A 19,413-nucleotide genomic window follows, 5' to 3' on the forward strand; every position below is an offset into this window, starting at 1 on the left:
TTCTGAATGATTAGGGCACTTTTAGGAATTTATCCTATTAGTAACCTACCTTCTGGTAATATATACCCTCTCCTAAAACCATCTCACTTTATTAAATCTTGACCTATCCAATGAAACACGAGCAAAGGAACTATTGTGAAGATGAAGTCTGTAGTTTCCAAACTGCTCATAGGTTCCACGTGCTTTCCCATCTTAAACTCTGCCTACTATATTTAGGTTATTGGCCTATCAAGGCAAGATACAACAACAGAAAGGAAGAATTATTTTAATATTTAATAATAGTAGGTTCTTATTTGATTCATAAGCTGATTTATGTTATAGCAAGAAATTGGCAAAATAGTAATGTTATAAATAATAAATTATAAATATTACATTACCACTTCACTATCTCAGTAGTGCTGAGAACATAGTGATTTAGTCCTGCATGTCATTCCTAGTTTGAAACAAAGGTATATGCAAGAGGTGCAGCCCCACCCCTCCCTGGGATGCCAAATCATCTTTATCTGGCTCTATTTTTCCCCCACGTCATGTAGTACCATCTCATAAACTGTAAAATATACATATTTGTTTGCTTTTATTCTTCCACTCACAGAATGTAAGCTCTGTGAGGGGAGGGATTTTTGAACGTTTGTTTTGCTGATATATTCACATAATAAGCATCTCAGTAAATACACCTTAAATAAGTGAATGGATCTGGAACATCATATCAGCGTAAAGGGACCCTGTACGACTTAATAATAATTTGAGCAAAAACATCAGTTAAAAACTCAACTCTGGGACCACTGAGGAAGTTTGGATTCCATTACTTACTTTATTATATTGTAACTTTGGGAGGCAGAGAATAATTGGAGAGCATCCACTAACAAAACATGCTTCCCATGTCTTGATGCTTTTGTGTCTTTTTTCCTTTGCCTACGCTTCTCCTTCCAATAAAAATTCCTTTCCCCTTTATTTCTGATATGGCTAATTCCTAATCACATTTTAAACTTACTTCAGGTGATAATTTCTCCAGGAAGCCTTGGAAGTCCCCAGTATAGGCTAGATGCTCCTACCACACGCTCAAACAGACCTCTGTCCCTTACACGATATTAAATCACACTGGATTGAACATTAGCTTCCCTGTCCTCGCAGTGCCCTGGGCTCCGAAGGCAGAGCCGCTGTCTTCTGTTTGTTCTTAAAATCCAGACATAGTGTTTGGTTCCTAGAAGGACTCAATTAAACAACAAAGGGAAGGGGGTCTTGAAGGAAAAGAGAGAGGGGATGGGGAAGAGAAAGGACAAGAGGAATAAAGTGTGATAAAAAGGTGATAAGTTTTGGCTCATTTTAATCAAGAAACAACATCTAGACAATGGAAGGATTTGGGTATTACAAAAAGTTTCCAAAAAAGGTTTATCTAACGAATGAATTCCGATAATATTATGAGTACCTCTGTGTGCCAGGCACAATTCTAGGCACAGAGATTATGTTTTTACCCTCATGGAGCTTGTATTTTAGAGTAAGAGACAGACGACAGCAAGTATAATAATACATATGTAAAACGATACACAAGGAACTGTAAAATGTAGTATAAAATACAAATACATTGTAAAACTATATGAATCCTCTAAATACGTAATGTTATAGAATTTGAGGATTTTTAAAGAGAATCAGCAGATTGCCTCTTTGCTCAAGATCCCTTATAATTCTCTACTCCTAAAATGCTATTTGCCATATCCCAGAATGCAAAGTAGAAAATAAATCACTCCAGGAGTGGCGTTTATAACTTACATGTGTGTCTCAACCCACACTGAATGTAGAAGGAACACTGTGCATAGATTTTGAAACCGTATGGAGACCTTGAAGGGGCCCATCTCCCAGCCGAGTGGGGAAGCCTCAAGCCCTGAGGGGAGGTAGCGTCTGGAGGACTCCCGGTGTGCAGGCCTCCTTCTCACTCAGCTGGGCAAGACCCTCATTTCTCAACTGACAACAGGAATGAAAATGGTCTGAGAACCTACAGGCCAGGTCAGCTTCTCCAGACCTGTGGTTAAAAATGACTTAACTTTGTTTATTCTCCAAGGACTTGATTCACTTGCCATTATTTATTAATAAGTCATTTCAGTAGACAGAGGATTGGAGTTTTGTATTGGATTGGAGGAGTTTCCAGGATATGGGTACCAATAGTTGACTGATACTGCCATGGCAATATAATAAGGAATACACCACTATTTTTGCTTTAGTAAAGGTGAATTATTTTGCCAGCATAGGAAAGGGTATACTTAGAGTATCACGGTGCTGTGTGTTAAAGGGGAAAAAAACAACAATTACTGTGAATGGGGTAGAATTACTGTGTTATTGCAGTACATAAGACTTTGATTACACACTGCCAAGATTCATATCAGCCTAGCAGTTGTTGACAGATAAAGTAGCAAAAATGAAACTCATTTATTTTTTCTTTATTGAGATCTCAAGGTAAAGCAGATTTTCAGTTCTTACTACATTGATAGAGCAGAGACTGACAGCAAAAATGTGCCAGTCCAGAAATATAAATTTTAAGCCTAAGTTCGTATCAAAATTCCATTTAGTCTTGGAGCTGCTGTTGGGATTATTTTTGATCCTAAAACAAATATATTATGGAATATCACAGTATAGTTGGTATGTACAATATTAACCCTTCCCTGTGGGCAATACTTTCAAAATTACCATTGTTTTCAGTTGACGAAGCTTTATTTCTTTTGCAATGTTTGAGGCAACTTGAGGTATCGTCAGAGTAGGTGACATTTTACTGAATGCAAATTACTAGCAACAGACTGCTATACATTTCAGTCTGCAGGAAGTATGAAACTAGATTTGGAAAATTGATAACAGATCTTTTTCTCTATTACAAAGTCATATTTGATGCTACAGTTTTGTTATCGACATAAGGACAAAAGTAAGTGGGAAATGTGAAGTGAGAATTTTGGGTTTGTGTTGTTGAGATTGTTGATGTCTTGGATAAAATTTCTGGCTAAATCATTTGTACCTTTTCTTCATGTTACTTAAGTTGACATAACAAAAGAGACCTGTGAACAGGCCGCTTATACTTTCCTTCCTTCCTTCCCTCCCTCCCTCCCTTTCTTCTTTCTTTTCTTGCTTCATCCCTCCCTCCTCCCTCGCTCTTTCTCCTTTCTTTTTACTCAGCTAGCACTGTGGAAATTTTGCTATAGTTTCTCATAATTAAGATGTTATTAAGTTGACTGGAATTCTGGACACAACGACATGATATACTTTGTGAATTATATACAAGTGGGTAAATAGAGTCATCAGTGAACTCTAAACATCATTATAATCCAATGGTGTCAATTTCTTGAGTATATCCTAGAAATAATTTGATTAAAATTTCAAATTATTATTCTAAAGTCTACATTTGAAAATTTTCCCATTAATTTTTTTAGCAACAGACGGATAGCATGAACTTGTTTCTTGAATTACCTTTTCTGACCTTTTGCAAGATGATAATTACAAAAAAGGGAAGCCTGGAAGACTTGTAAAAAATTAAGCTTATAAAGTAGCTAAAATGGCCCTTCTGTGCTGGTGTCGATTTCAGAATTAACATTTTGGTTCATGTGCTTCTAATAATCACTGACCCTTACTTCATGTACTTTCCACAGGAAATGAATACAGCAGAAATTACTTTGACCCACTGACGGATGAGGAAATAAACCCAAGGCAGTATGGGATGGAGGTCAGCGGAGAGGGTGAGCTAGAATTAAGTACGTAATTTTTGTGTCAGAATATTCTTTTCCATTCATGAAAAGGAGGTGACAAAGATCACACATGCAGCTCCATTTCGATTTTGCAGCTTACAATTTGACTGGTAAGTTTTAACCACTAACAACATGACGGGCAGCGAAGATAATTTTTGATCAAGGACAGCAAGCTGGTCAGATAGAGAAGCAGGACTTGGCTTTCATTTGATGCTTCTCTAAGCAGTTTGCTGCCCTTCTAAGGCCTGTGTTATGCATATGAGGAGCATTATCATTTTACAAATGCCATCTCAGCTGTTCAAGTTTAAAATGAGCATTCTTCAATAAAATTCATCTAGCACGTGAGATTTCCATACCCAGAGACTCCTGAATTCTTTCATTGAAGACATGGAACCACCATCTGAGTTCGGAACCACAGAGGTTCAGTGATATGATGATTTCCTCTTCTCTAATGTCGATTCTAGGTGTGGTTGTAAAATAACAATTTAAAATTGCTCCTTGTGGGCCTACCACCATGCATATTTGGTAGTTTACAAAGCACTCTAGGGTTTACAGGTTACTGAGATAGTGACAGTGACAAATATTACTTAGAGTCATTTGCAACCCAGAAGATCATATTTCACCATGGGGCTCCAGACATTGTATCGGCCTCCCCATGGGAGGAACATGTCTGATGTATGTATGTATGTATGGGATGAGAACATGTTTGATGTATGTGTGTATGTATCTATGTTCTAATTGTATGACTGGGGTGGTCATCCAACTTGGCATAATTTATGTTCAGCTCTATCCAATGGTAGGACATCCACATAATGACCCTTTAAACCCTCTTCTAGAACCATGTTCTTATGATTATTATTATTTTTTTTGGTAGTGACATGACCTTGTTGCTTTACCCTTGTAAAAGAGTACAGTAGTTCTTACATTCGCTATTATACTGCAGTGGCATATATAAAAGAATCTAAGAACACCTAAATTTGTTGTTTCTGTAGTAAAAAATATGATATAGAGGGAGTAGCTAGTGCAAAACAATCATTCATTTTGATCAGATGCTTATATATTCTATGATTTGAGAAACTATAATGGCTTATTCTGAAATGATTCTTGTGTAATAGATGTCATAATCCATTGAATATGAGATCCTTTTTATTGGAGAAGTATCACATTACAAGTGCCCTGCAATATGCGTTTTAAAATCATTGTTCCAATTATCATTGATTTACAAAAGGGTTTTTTTTTTTGTTTTTTTAGAGCAAGACAGCATATTGAACAGAATTTGAGTCGATAACTTATAAAATAACTAAATAACCCTGATGATTAATAATTTCTTTGTAATTACATTGCATATCTATAAATTAACTGATGAGAAAGTTATCATAAATATGTTCTTTTAGCACCCCTACAAGCTGATAATAGAATTCTCTATGATCGATTAACGGAGCTGTTTCATGAGAATGGACAAGGAGGATCCCAAGGTAAGGGACCAATTATTTCCAGTCTTTTATATTAACATTAGTCGTAAATTAATTGAGATGGTTTCATGCAAATGCTAGCCTGGTTTTTCTAACTATAACCACTAATTGATGACCTATGTAAAGTTTTGATGGCTGCAAATATTTAATACAGCTAAAGTTGGGGGGAGGAATTAATTATGGCCCAATTTCCTATAATTACATAGAATTTATAAACCTAAACAGCAAAAATGATTTAACAGACTTACTACTGCAGGATCCTACCATGTCATATGGTATATTTGGATTCACTAGTTTATGAGGCTATATGCCATTCTTTTTAAAGACTGTTTCTTAGGTTGTAAACAAATTCTTTGAGGTGAAAAAAGACAAATAATATAGTGTTTCCAGTCTTAGTATGGGAATTCATACTTGTGAATGTTAGGCTCCTTAGGTAAGAAATTCTTATGTGTATTAATCTAGGAACTTAAAGGTAATCCTTTAAAACCTAAATTTCAAATTCTTGGTTCAATACATATAAATTCATGCCAGAACCACACTGGAGTTTTTACCAAAACATTGAGTGCAAGTTGCTGTATATACGTGAATTCAAATTCACAAGGAATAATTCTATTAAGTTTTTTTCTCAGTGTGTGTTTAGTTTTTCTCAATCATTTTTTCTCACTTATTAAAATAACTCTTTATGGTACTTATGAGGAGAAGGCACTGATTATAGTTGTCTTCTAATAGTTACGGTTATTATTTCTATTGAATTTATACTTAGACTTCACCATTTGCTATGTGACCTTGGGCCAATTTCTTAACCTTTCCTTGCTATTTCTGCCAAATGGACATATAATACCTGCCACAATGGAGTAGTTATGGGGATTAAATTAGTAATTATTACATCAGCAGAGATGATAAGCACATACATAGAATGATGAAGATACTGACAGTTGATGCTGATGATAAAAATATTAATTAAGCGTTTCTTGAGTGCCTACTGGGTACCTGGCACAGTCCTAAGCACTGTTCTAAATAAGGTAATTATTAACTTATTTAAACATCATAACAGCCCTAAAGGTTAGGTCTCATTTTTGATCCCCATTTACAGAATAGTACCCCCTAAAAATTTTATTTCCACCTAGATTCACCACCCCTTTAGTTCTTTGCTATTAGTTTGTGTAGCCAACTTTTTGTTTCTTTTTTCTTTATGAACCAAGCAAATTTGTTTTTCAAGCCAGCTTGAGGCCTCATTTTGAGGGATCCTAACTCAGATGATGTATTAGTCAGGATTCTCCAGAGAAGCAGAATCCAATAAAACCAATAGAAAGAGAGAGAGATTTATTTTAAAATTTGGTTCTCATCTTTGTAGGAGCTGGCAACTCTGAAGTCCTTAGGGCAGACTGGCAGGATGATTCAGGGAAGAGTAATATGAAGTTCAGGAAGGAGTTGAATTTTGCAGGGCAACAGGATGGAAACTCAGGTAAGCGTTAATGTTGCATTCTTGAGACTGAAATTCACAGGGCAGGCCAGTAGGCCAAGAACTCAGACCGGATTTTCTCTGTTGCAGTCTTGAGACCAAATTCCTTCTATTTGGGGAAACAGTCTTTGCTCTTAAGGCTTTCAACTGATTGGATGAGGCCCACCCACATTATGAAGAGTAATCTGCTTTTCTTGAAGTCTACTGATTTAAATGATAATCACAACATTACCTTCATGGCAACATCTAGATGGTTTTTAACCAAATAACTGGGCACCATTGCCAGCCAAGCTGATACATAAAATTAAGCATCACAAATGGTTATTTTAAATCAGTCAGGCCTCCATATTTTTAGTATAATATCGGAGTCAGCAAATATGCATTGAATACCTTTGTTGTGTGTGCTAGACATTGAATAAGGCACTTGTATACCTAACACGTCCCTTCCATATGACAACTCTTTGCAGCTTGGAGCCCTCGAAACCACCAGTTTGCTCAGGTAGCACTTACAGGTAGCATCTAATAGGTCTTCCAGTATCATTTATGAGCTCACAAAAGTTTTATGGCATTTATAGAATAGTCAGGAACTTCACCATGTATTTCATACAGGAGGAAATATATAAGTTTAAAGACGTATACAAGGCAATACAAGTGTACAGTGAGCAAAGAAGGAAGACCAGCAGTTCTCTGTATACTGCACCCTGAATTTCCCTCCGAAAAAGAGGCTCTCTTCCATTGGTTAAAAGGGTCAAGGTTCTTGTTAAAATCCTAACATTGAAGGCATGGAAAATTCCATATTTTACCTGCCAGTATTTTTTTAGAGACTGGAAGAGAGAGGATTATTTTATATTTACAGCATGCATCTAGCTAGATGAGTAGATACCTTTTGTAGATGATACTGATTTCAGATGATAGAGACAGAAGTGAAGTACACTACCATTTATATAAGTGCTGGCATTTCTATGCAAATAAACAAGGCAGGCCAAGTAAAGTCCCTCTGTGTGTATAGAGCTCAGGAACTGTTCTCGGGGATCCTAACTCGGGAAATGAACCCAAGAGCTCTGGCTTCTCCTAAAACCATTCATCTCCCAAGCTGGTTTCAGCAAAACAGCAAGTACATGGTAAGACGTTGAAGTAAACAACATGTACTATCAATGCACGGAAAAGCACAGTATCTACACTTCAAGATGTATTTGGTAAGGGGGAGAAAGGCATTAAAGCACAGCTGTACGTTGCTCACTTTGGGAATATGGCAGGATGGACAAAGTTTGTTGGCAAGGTGGTTAGTTTTTAATCTTAAAACCTGGGCTTTACTGATTTCCCAGCACATTAAACATAAAAGAGTTTGCTAAATTGTTATGATGTAAAAATGAAACTTGATCCCATGTAAGAAAAATGGTGGTTAAATTACTGTGTGTTTAGTGACACGCGTTATGTTAAAGTGACAAAGAGCGAGTGGAGTTCATGTGATCTTCTTGGGGTAAACAGATGAGAGCATCGTGGAGGAGGCTTTGGGTTCTGAAGAGCTGGTGAGTTCTGGTAAGATTCTTGGACTCTACAAAGAGGACGGTGAAGCCACCTCTGCTTACAGTGAGGAGATTGAAAGATACGCCCAGAAAGACATAATTCTGCCTGGAAGTTCTTCACTGGAACAGGTCAGCACTAAAATCTATATCAAGAAATGTAAAATAATCTCACTTTTTAAAATAACAAGTTGAAATGTCGGTCCTGCACGTTATCTCCTGATTTTACTTGGCAACACACCCCTTCCTGACTTGATCCACGACTTTCTGAGACTTTCCCCTTGTTTTTCATATACATTTTACCATGCAGAGCTTATACTGTCTTACCAATATCAGTCCTAGCCCTTGCACCATTTAGTTTCACTTCACCTTTATAAATTTCATGTTAGAGTGATAATTTCTAGCATATGATAAAGTATCTATAGTAAAACCTGAAACCAGCCTAAAATTACTTGGATAAAATTAAGAAATGACTTGGACCCATTTGCATAAACACCATATAAATATGTGAATAATCTCATATTTATGAAGTCACCATTAAGGGATTTAGTTTGTGTAGTGTTGTAACTAGTTCCACACAGGGAATCTTTAGCCTGTGGATTGTGCTGGCTTCAGAGATATCCTTTTTGTTTCCTGCACCTATAGTTTCTATTTATGTGTAACGTAATGTCATATGCTCTGGTTTACCAAAGAGGGGGAAAATATTTTTTCTATGTAGTCACCTTATCCATCTTAAATAAAAATACAAGAATCCCACAGTCTAGGTCTGTGTGTGTGTGTGTGTGTGTGTGTGTGTGTGTAGTTTTTTGTGAAAGGTAAGCTGATTTAGGATAAAAAGGAAAAAATATATATTATCAGGTGAAGAAGACTGTTCTCAGTGATGTCTTTTATAATATCAGGTCACAAGTGGAAATATTTTCCACTTCAGAATTGTGGGGAAATTGTTTTGTTTTGGGGGGGTCTTCTCTAATTTGGAGTGTGAAAATTCCATAACAGAGTTTGTTTTTTTCATTTGTGCCTCTTATATCTGAATATCTTGGACACATTAAGGTTAAATCTATTTTGAGCTTTCTTAAGTAAATGACCCTAACTAACAAGTACAGTCTTTCCTAACATAGGACTACTCCTGTAGTGGGTTGAATTGTGTCCTCCCAAACTGCCTAATCCCTGGTAGCTGTGACTATGAACTTATTTGGAAGTAGGGTCTCTGCCGATGTAATTTAACTAAAGATCTCCAGATGAAATCATCCTGACTTTAGATGACTGGACCCTAAATCCAATGACCAGTGTCCTTAGTAGAGAAAGGAGAGAGAGATTTGAGCATCTGAGTCACAGACACACATAGTGCGGAAGCCATGTGGAGACAGAGGCAGAGATGGAGTGATGCATCTGTAGGAAAAGGAATGCCAAGGACTGGCACAGTCACAGAAGATAGAAGAGGGGCACAGAGTGGATCGTTCCCTAGAGCCTCACAAAGGAACCAACCCGGACAGCAGACCTCACACCAGAACTGTGAAACCATAAATTTCTGTTGTTTGAAGTCACAGAGCTTGTGATAATTTGTTACTGCAGAAGTAGGCAACAAATGCTGCTCCAAGGGTAGAGGATCCCATGAGCAAGATTACACCACTTCATGGCTATTTTAACAATGTTTTGTATCTTTATCAAGACAGGGCTCTCAAAAGACACTGAGGTGAAAACAAATGCATGGCTCTGTCTTTGCATACGACCCTTTTTAAACGATTATTTTCAGATGTATGTTCTGCTACATTAACAGTTCCACATTTCCATTTATTTAATTTTTTTTGGTACCATGTGGTGCCATTGTATGTATTTCAATTTACCATCGTGCTTTAAAGAACAGGCACATGGATTCCTTTAGGATATGTAGCTTGTGGATTTTATATCCTCATCCTGTAAAAGGTAAGCTGAGGGGTGGAAAGCTCGCCTGCTGTGCTCCTTGAGCTGGGTTTCCGCATCTGTAAATGGGTGGAAGTGAGATCTGCTTCAGGGCATCGTTAGCAGGATGAGATGAGGCGGCCAAGAATCCAGCACAAAATAGGTGCTCATTAAACGGCGGGGCACTAGAGAGAGAAAATATCCTATGGCCCCTTCTCAGGCCAATGCTCATCATGTTCTCACCCTCACTGTGTCAGGAAGTTCTCTGAACACCCAAGTCAGCATTATATGTGGGAAAAAGCTTCGGATGTGGTATTAGAGCTCGTGGCTTATCCTTGGTTTGGATATTTATGTGAACTTGAACCTCTATGTAAAATAGGGCTGAAAAATTTGAGCCTCTTCTGGTTGTGGTGGAGATTAATGAGATGTGTCCAAGTGCCTGGTAGTAAATGTTTTCCTTTTCTCATGAGTCATTTTATACACTTGGTGAGACTGTTACCTATTCTTACTTTTTATTGCTATTTTAATAGTGAACTGACACTTAGAAAAAGTCAAAGCTTTTTTTTTTTTTTTTTTTGTGGTATGCGGGCCTCCCTCTGCTGTGGCCTCTCCCGTTGCGGAGCACAGGCTCCGGACGCGCAGGCCCAGCGGCCATGGCTCACGGGCCCAGCCGCTCTGCGGCATGTGGGATCCTCCCGGGCCGGGGCGCGAACCCGGTTCCCCTGCATCGGCAGGCGGACGCGCAACCACTGCGCCACCAGGGAAGCCCCGAAGTCAAAGTTTTTAAGTGGAGATGGGGGCTGATCCCAGCTGTGGTGAGTGCTGCTGGGGGAATCCCTTCTCTTAAACTATTATCTAGACCTATTAATTTATATGAGGACTGGGTTGGTTGCTTCTTGCCCCAACATTATAGGGCCTTGTTGTGGTGGTGAATACGAAAGAATCTAGATCACAAAAAGATATTAAAGGAATTTACTAAGAGGTTACCATGTGGACTGGTCTGTTAAAGGGATTACTACATGAAATCCCATCAGACATAGAGATCCTGACAGACCATGTGCATCTTGGAGGGGACAAAAAAAAAAAAAAAAAGAAACAAGAAAAAAATTGTGCAGAGTGAGAGAACTCTCTTAGTAAACTCTGTGACACCTTGGGGCCCCAAGCACACCTACTGTGGGACCACTTTTTTCCTCTCCTAACAGGACAAGACACAGAGAGATGAAGAATTTGCCTTCTCATTTTGCAAAGGCATTGTGTGTGCCTGTGTGTGTGTGTGTGTGTGTGTTGGCGGGTGTGTCACAGAGCCCAGCTGGACCAGCACCACTTCCCTCCCATGATTCTGATGTAAAACTGGTGAGAAAATCACTCATGGAGTCTACCTTTAGTTAGCAGGATGTGACACTGATGTGTCAGTAATGCCACAATCACACCTGAAACAATAGGGAGCGCATCCTAGGTAAATCACCCTGGTTAAGCTCTCTTAGGTGAACTTAGGTAAGTTACTCACTGAGGACTTCCAGAAGTACTTGGAGGAGAACTTTGCATTTGGCTGAGGTCTCATGATGAAGGTAGGAGCCTGTGAAATCTGGTGATTAATGGGACCGCTTATTATTCCACACTAATCAGTCCACATGAGGTAGGCTGGTCCTGCAACCGTGTCAGAAGGATGCTACAGTTGACGTTTCTAGTACAAGGCAATTGAGACAACAGGGCACCTCAGGGCATGATGAGATTATGACGGATAGCACCAAAGAGCAGGGGTGAACTGCAGGGGACACACACTCTTGGGGTCAATTAGAAGATCACATTTCCAGGGTCATGCAAATGATAAAATATTATTTTTATTGTTACCATAGGGCAATTTAGTGGCTTAAGTATATAAAGCTACTTGAGAAATATTTGGGCTGACTTTTTATATCCCATTGATATTGGAAAGCTGTGGAAAAGACATTATGAAATGACTCAGCTCTGAGAAATTATCCAGTCAGGAATAAAACTAATCAATTAAGTGCATAGTTATAACAGATTTAATCACAGAGGAAATCCAAGGAAACAGTAATACATTGTCTTTCAAATAAACATTGAATTGGAAATAAAATAATTTAATTTTCCTTTTTAGCATCAGGAGGCAGTGTTTACCTGGACATTTCTTAACATGTATTGTATGTGATGTACCTGTCCCTAATCAGTTACAGGTAACTGGGTTTTCCTCTGAATTTTAAATATAAACATTCCATACATTTAGCTTATTCAGTTGAGAAACCATGCTTTAAGGACTTTTTAAAATGACTCATGTGTAGTATCTGATGGTAGTCAGGGAAAATTATTTTACAGTTTCATCTTGATTGTAACAATAAAATAAAGCATTTAGAGTAGTGGTGGATTAGGCATGTTAGCCTGAGTTAAGCGTCTTCCAGGGAAGCATTCTGAAAAGCTTGCCAGTGTGTATTGGCAGCTAACGCTACTTTTCTAAATTCTTTAAAACTGCCTGGCATTTGGCAATGGGCGTGAATCAAATATGACTGTATGTGTGAGTGACACTCAAGTCTGAAGTCTGATTCTTGAATATGAGAGACGATGTAAAAAGGCAAAATCTATAACAAAATCTCCATACATAAAAGATGCATTTCGTAAGATACTTTAACACATTAGCCAGTGTATTTTTTTTCTGTAAGCCAGAAACATATATTCTGCTCTGTGGTTAGTATAGGAAACTTTTTGGAGGGAAAATGGATTTTTAAAAATCACTGGAGACATTTACACGAGCTAAACTTCTATTTTTTTTTTTACTTAACCAACATAGTAGCTCATCTATCATTGCTTAAATACTACATTAAATATAAGTTAATATACAACGAATATTATAAGATGGAAGAGAAGAGAACAAACCACTTCATAGTGAAAAAAAAAGCAATAGTGATTTTCCGCACGTTACTTCAAAGGAAATGACAATGACATTGTCATTTTTATAGTTTGTAAGTGTCTGTAACATTCAATGCCTTCTCTAACGTAAGCAGGAAAAGTGCCATATTATTATAAATGTGAAAAGTGGTTCTAAAGAGTAGAAATACAATTTTACAAACTAAAAGTCTCATGGAATCCTTTTCAGTTTTAACATTTGGTTAAGCCTGTACAAGAAAGATTTACTCTGTAATTTACGGCACTCAAATTTCTCATTATTTTGCCTCCATTTTATTTATTTACCTTTTAAGTCCTCCTTGGTTGCTTGACATGCATTCTGAACATCCCAGAACGTTCAGGAAACGAAATGGTGCAGGTGGAGGCGTGCTTGCCAAGGCTGACTGGCATTCAAGGAGAGACAGGTTACCATCTAGAATGAATAAACACATTTTAGTAATGTTATCTTTGCTCTGAAAACCTAATCCAATCACAATCGTTTATTGTTCATTTTGGCCAGAGATCTTCTTACCTATAGTAAGGCAACTGAACATTTCTGAAACAAAGATATTGATGAAAGCGTTTCTTGTTTGTTTGTTTTAAAGCAAAGCACGTTACTTTTTATATAGTAACTGTTAAAAATTTTACCATATTGAGAATGCCACACTGAACATGATTTTATTGTGTATAGTTTTGAAACAAGACAGCCACATCAGATTGACAAGTGATTTAATAATGCCACCCTCTTCTTTGACCAATTATTCCCATTCCCTTATAGATATGTTCTTTGTATAACCCAGCTTCCTTCAAAAACTCAGCCATCAGTTTTACACCAGCAAGTGAAAATCTGTGCTGAATAAGAAGTGAGAATACTGCATGGTTTTCAAGAGAAAGGAACTCCCATATTTAATATTAAACACTTATATTAGTACTTAAATAAATAAGATACTTATGCTTTGTTCCATGAGCTCACTTACAGAAGGGCCATTTCTTTTTTATTTTCAACACCAAACACAGGACCTGGCAGGAAACAAATTTTACCCCCATTAAATGCTTTTTGATGAATGAATGAATGAATAAATGCTACAGATAACTGGCTGGGCAAAATTATCATTGATACTACTGACATATAAATATTCCTTGATATGAATTTTCTCTACTACAGTTCTAATGTCGTTATGTGGAGCGTTATGATTTGGTATTTCCATGCATATCATCTAAATTACTTTTAAGATATTTGTGTTGTAGAGTAGAGAAAAAGGCTCTTTATTTTTTCCAGATTTATTGAGGTATAATTGACAAATAAAACTGTAATATATTTAGAGTGTACAACATGATTTGGTAAACATCTGTGTTTTTGTTTTTGTTTTTTTAAGAATCCTTAAGATCTACTCTCTTAGCAAATATATAAATATTTGTAAAACACAGTATTAATAATTGTAGTCACCATGCTGTACATTAGATCTTCAGAACTTATTCAACTTATAACTGAAAGTTTGTAACTTTGATTAGAATCTCCCAATTTCTCTTACCTTCTACTCCTGGCAACCATCATTCTACTCTGTTTCTATGAGTTCTACTTTTTTTTTTTTTTTTAAAGATTCCACACATAGTGATACAATACAGTATTTGTCTTTTTCTATCTGTTTTATTTCACTTATCAGAAAATTCCCAACAAGTTAGTTATAGAAGGAATGCACCTAAATATAATAAAGCCTTCTGTGACAAGCCCACAGTGAACATCATACTCAATGGTAAAAAGCTGAAAGCTTTTCCTCTAAGATCAAGAATGAGACAAAGATGCCCACTCTAACCACTTCTATTCAACATGGTACTGGAAGTTCTAGCTAAAGCAATTAGATAAGAAAAATAAAAGGCATCCAAATCAGAAAAAAAGGCTCTTTAATAATATAATAGCTAACATTCACTGCATACCTACTGATACTATTCTAAGAACTTTGCATAATTTAACCTCACAATTGCCTTAAGAAGGTAGTGTTATTGTCTCCATTTTATAGAAGAGCAACCTGAGGCACAGAGAGGCTGAGTAACTTGGGAAACGTTCTACAACTAGTATGTTGCTGAGCCAGGATTCAAACTTAAACAGTTTTAACCATCACACTATACTGTTAGTGGGAGTTCACAGTGTTCAAATTTTATATCATTCACCAAGCACATTACGTTTCAGACGGAGTGAAATTCCAGGCCAATTAAGTGCTTTTGACATTCTTTAAATTATTCTGTAGAGAATGTAGACCAGCACATTTTATAACATTATTTCATATTGTATTTGGTTAAACCAAGAAAAACAAAGTTGAGCCATATTTACAATAGCTTAAGGACTCAGTGGCATTCCTTGTAGTTGTGCTGGCAAAACAACATCCAAGAAAGAATGAATTACAAAATAATCATTTGTTTGTTTTTGAAAATACAGGACATTTAAAAAATTTGACTAATATTTTCACCCTACCTACCAGTGAATTCATACCTTACATGCCTTCTCCCACTTTAAAAAAAGGACTGTCATTCCCCCAATATATGCCACATTAAAAAAAAATTCTTGTCCACAGTCCCTAGTTGGTCACATCTTACTGTCATTTCCTTGAGGAAGCCCAATCGTTCATGTGTCTCTTTTCACAACTTTCCTTGCATTTTCTGAGTAAACGGCGTATCTCTTTATCATGCTCTTCCTTTCTGGAAGTTAGGAATTTCATTCTGTTTGTTTGTGTGTCTTTCTACTCAACACCCAGCCTGGAGTTCAATATTTGCTAACTAGATATTTATTGAACGGGCATTTGATACATAACATATTGGATAAATGAATAATTGCAAAAAGATCTGAAACTTTCACTTCCTAAATTATATTTTTATGAAGTCAAGAATCCATTTAGACTTGTCATCTAAGACTAAACAAAGTGAATCACAGTACAGTCATGACTGCGTGTTGCCACTCTTCTTTGTATTCTTCAACTCCAGCTGCCATAACAAAATACCATACACTGAGGGGCTTAAACAACAGATGTTTGGTTTTTCACAGTTCTGGAGGCTGGAAGTTTGAGATCAGGGTGCCAGCATGGTTGGTTTCTGGGGCGAGCCCTCTTCCTGGCTTATTGATGCCTGCTTTCTCCCTGTATCCTCACATGGTAGGGAAAGAGAGAAAGGAAGTAATCTCTCCAGTGTCTTACCTTAAGAGGGCACTAATCCCATCATGGTGTCCCCACCCTCACGACCTCATCTAAATATAATGATCTCTCAAAGTCCCCTTTGTCTGATTACAATCACACTGGGAAATAAGGCTTAAACATATGAATTTTGAGGGAACACAATTCAGTCCATAGAACTCTCCTTTAAAAAATACTAGATTTTCATGAAAACTTTTCTACATAGATCTTAGCTCATGAAAAATTAATGAGTACTGAGTACTGAAGGATGGACTTGTTTCACAAATGTTTCAGCTGAAGTGCTTCTAGTGGCTGAGCGCTCCATTTATTTTAGGATAGAGCTCTGGATGGGAAAGAAGCCCGGGGCTGAGAACCAGCAATGCTCGGAGATGGGTGGACTGCCAAGGCTTTGAGAAGGTGTAGTCCTTCTTGCCTATCAGAGACCCAAAGTGGTCTAAATATATTCCTGGAGGAAGATTTTGACATGCACTTTTAGGGAGAACAAAGTAAAATAAAATTGCTTATCTTATTGCTAATATTTAGAGACTTTCCTTCAATCATTTGAAATTTGATTTGTACCATAATAATTCTGTGCCATCTATCAATTTGGAAAGGATACAATCTTTCAAAACAGGTACTGAATAGGTACCATTTTTGCTATTTAGATGGCTCATTTGTAGTGTTTAATCTGTTAGAATCTAGAACAGTACAAGGGAAGATAGTTTGAAAAGGAACAGAAAATAAATTTATATCCATGTAATTGAAATTTTCTAGCAAAAGCAATGATTTGACTCTAGGTTTCTCAGTGAAAATTTAGACTACCTCATTTTCAAAGAAAAGTGAGGTGAAATTTGTGTGTGTGTATGTGTGTCTCTGTGTGTGTGTGTGTGTGAGAGAGAGAGAGAGAGAGAGAGAGAGAGAGAGAGAGAGAGAGAGAGCTGGAGAGAGAGAGAGATTGACTTAGTGAAATTGCTTAAGAATCATTAAAATGAAGAAAAGGAGGTGTAGGAGAAAATATCTTAGTGAAAACGTTTTGATGCTGTGTCTTATCTATCAAGTTCATTGAAATGTGAGTTCTATGTAGAATTTGCACAAATCCAAGGAAAATGCCAGGATGCTCAAGCTTCTAAATCCAGGATGTTGTTTATATTTACAAAGACCTCTCCAACAGGAACTGTTAGACTGCAGGAACCCTCATTTTCAATATGTCTGCATAACACCAATAAATAGTAACAAAAATTATATCTGGATATGGAGAGAAATAGCCTTCTTAACGTTCACCTCCTATGTCTTTTTTTCTGTAATAAGTTTGCTCACCACAATGCTCATTAGTGGTACAATAAAAAGGAGCTACTGGTAAATAATAACAATTCTTTGTATTTATACGGTGCCTTTGATCAGAGCACCTCAAAGCTTTCATGACTCATTAATCTGTGAAATACATCAGTGAAGTATAAAGGCGTCAAGGATTATTACCCTCTTTTTGTAAACAGAGAAACTGAGGCATTTGCAAGAAACTATCCCAAGGTCATTCAATGATTTGATGACAGAGTCAGGGATAAGATTTATAAACCAGATCTAATTAGAGCAAGGACAAACAGCGCTCAACGAAAACCAGCAGCTTCTGTGAAATCGCTGAAAAGTTTTATGCAATGCTTGGAAACAACATTGCTTTAAAAGACACGCTTTTTATTTAGTTTTCCTTTTGAGTGCTTTCTTCCATTTAGTAATGGCGACCTCTCCACAGCTTCCTATTTAGATCACTTAATATTGGGCCATTTCCTTGAGACCTCTCTGGTTTGCATTTCTTCTATATGAAGAAATAGTATATGTTTCTTACAAAACAGTTAAATTACTAATAGAAGAAAAATGAAAATAACTTTATATATATCTATGTATGTCAACACCTATAAATATTTAGTCAATTAAATATCAATCTGTCTATCATCAATTGATTTGGAAAAACTATTCTATAGAAATATATTGTACTCTACTTCATTGCAATTTCCATATGAATGAAGGTTAAAGGCATAAACCCTGCAATATATATATATTTTTCCAAAGCCAATTTCTCAGTTCCAATTAGAAACGACCCTCAGAAGATGGCAAATCACATTTTCCTCAAAACTTGTCTCATAAAAACAACTCATTGTATGGTTTCTTGGAAGAAAAAATATTTATTTTTTTACGTGATTATCTTCTCATTACCCCTTTACTCTGTTATGATACTTAAATTTTCAAAGGGTTGTGCCGTGGGAACCCTGTGGAGTGGCAGTCTGTAAGGGAAGGGATTACCTTGTTTGCACACACACAGAGAGTTTTGTATTTTATGTCTTTGTTCCTATTCCCTGTTTCCTAGTACAGTTGACCCTTGAATCGCACAGGGGTTATGGGACCCCTGAAGGTGGAAAATTCATGGAATCAGGAGTCAGCCCTCTGAATCCCCGGTTCCACATCCTAGGATTCAACCCACCTCTGATGGTGTAGTACTGTATTTATTGAAAAAAAAAAAGTCCTCATATAAGTGAACCTGAGCAGTTCAAACCCATGTGCTTCAAGGGTCACTGTATACATAGTAGACCTTCAAGATTGCCAATTGATTTCCTTGTTATTTGGCTGGACATTTACTTTTCTCATACTATCTGTTTTGTTTTTATGACATACCAAGGCTCTCTGGTGTTTTTCAGATAAAATCCAATGTCACAGGTTGTTTAAATGTGGTCCGTCAACCTCTCTCAGGATACCTGAGATGCTTATTAGAATGCACATTCCTGGGTACCAACACAGACTTACTGTCTCATAATCTCTGGGAAAGGAGTCCTAGAATGTATAAACACAAACCCTCTAGGAGGTTTTTATTCACATTAAACTTAAGATCTTTTCCTACCTTACAATTATAGATAATACTTCTACAGCACTTACCACGTGCTAGGCATTGTTCTAAGTACTTTATATACAATAACATTTAATTCTCATAGAAACTTTTGAGATGTTATGACTTAAAAAAAGAAGTATCTTGCTAAGACCATGAATTCCTATTCTCCATATACATTTGTAATATACTAATTGTAAATGAGATAAGACAACACCTATAAAATATGAGGCAGCATTTAAGATTTAATTGATAGGAGGTTATAAAGTAGTATAAGAGTTCCTGATTACCCTTCACTCAGATTGAATTGCTTTTTAAAAATTATCGCAGGAGTGGTAAAATTATTTAATTGAGATTTTTTTTTTTTTTTTAGCAAAGAGGTAGCTCATTTAAAAAAAAATTTT

General features: G+C 36.8%; 1 protein-coding gene across 1 annotated transcript in view; it reads left to right on the forward strand.

Annotated features, from left to right (window-relative positions):
• The window catches only part of LOC102977725 (uncharacterized), a 206,433-nt gene that overhangs the window by 15,400 nt on the left and 171,620 nt on the right, over positions 1 to 19,413 (forward strand). The window contains 3 exon segments of the mRNA XM_024121907.1: positions 3,627 to 3,713; positions 5,129 to 5,197; positions 8,145 to 8,311. Coding sequence (XP_023977675.1) covers positions 3,627 to 3,713; positions 5,129 to 5,197; positions 8,145 to 8,311 — 323 coding nt within the window.

Source organism: Physeter macrocephalus, chromosome 18 (assembly GCF_002837175.3).
Source record: "Physeter macrocephalus isolate SW-GA chromosome 18, ASM283717v5, whole genome shotgun sequence".
NCBI classification, from domain to species: domain Eukaryota; kingdom Metazoa; phylum Chordata; class Mammalia; order Artiodactyla; family Physeteridae; genus Physeter; species Physeter macrocephalus.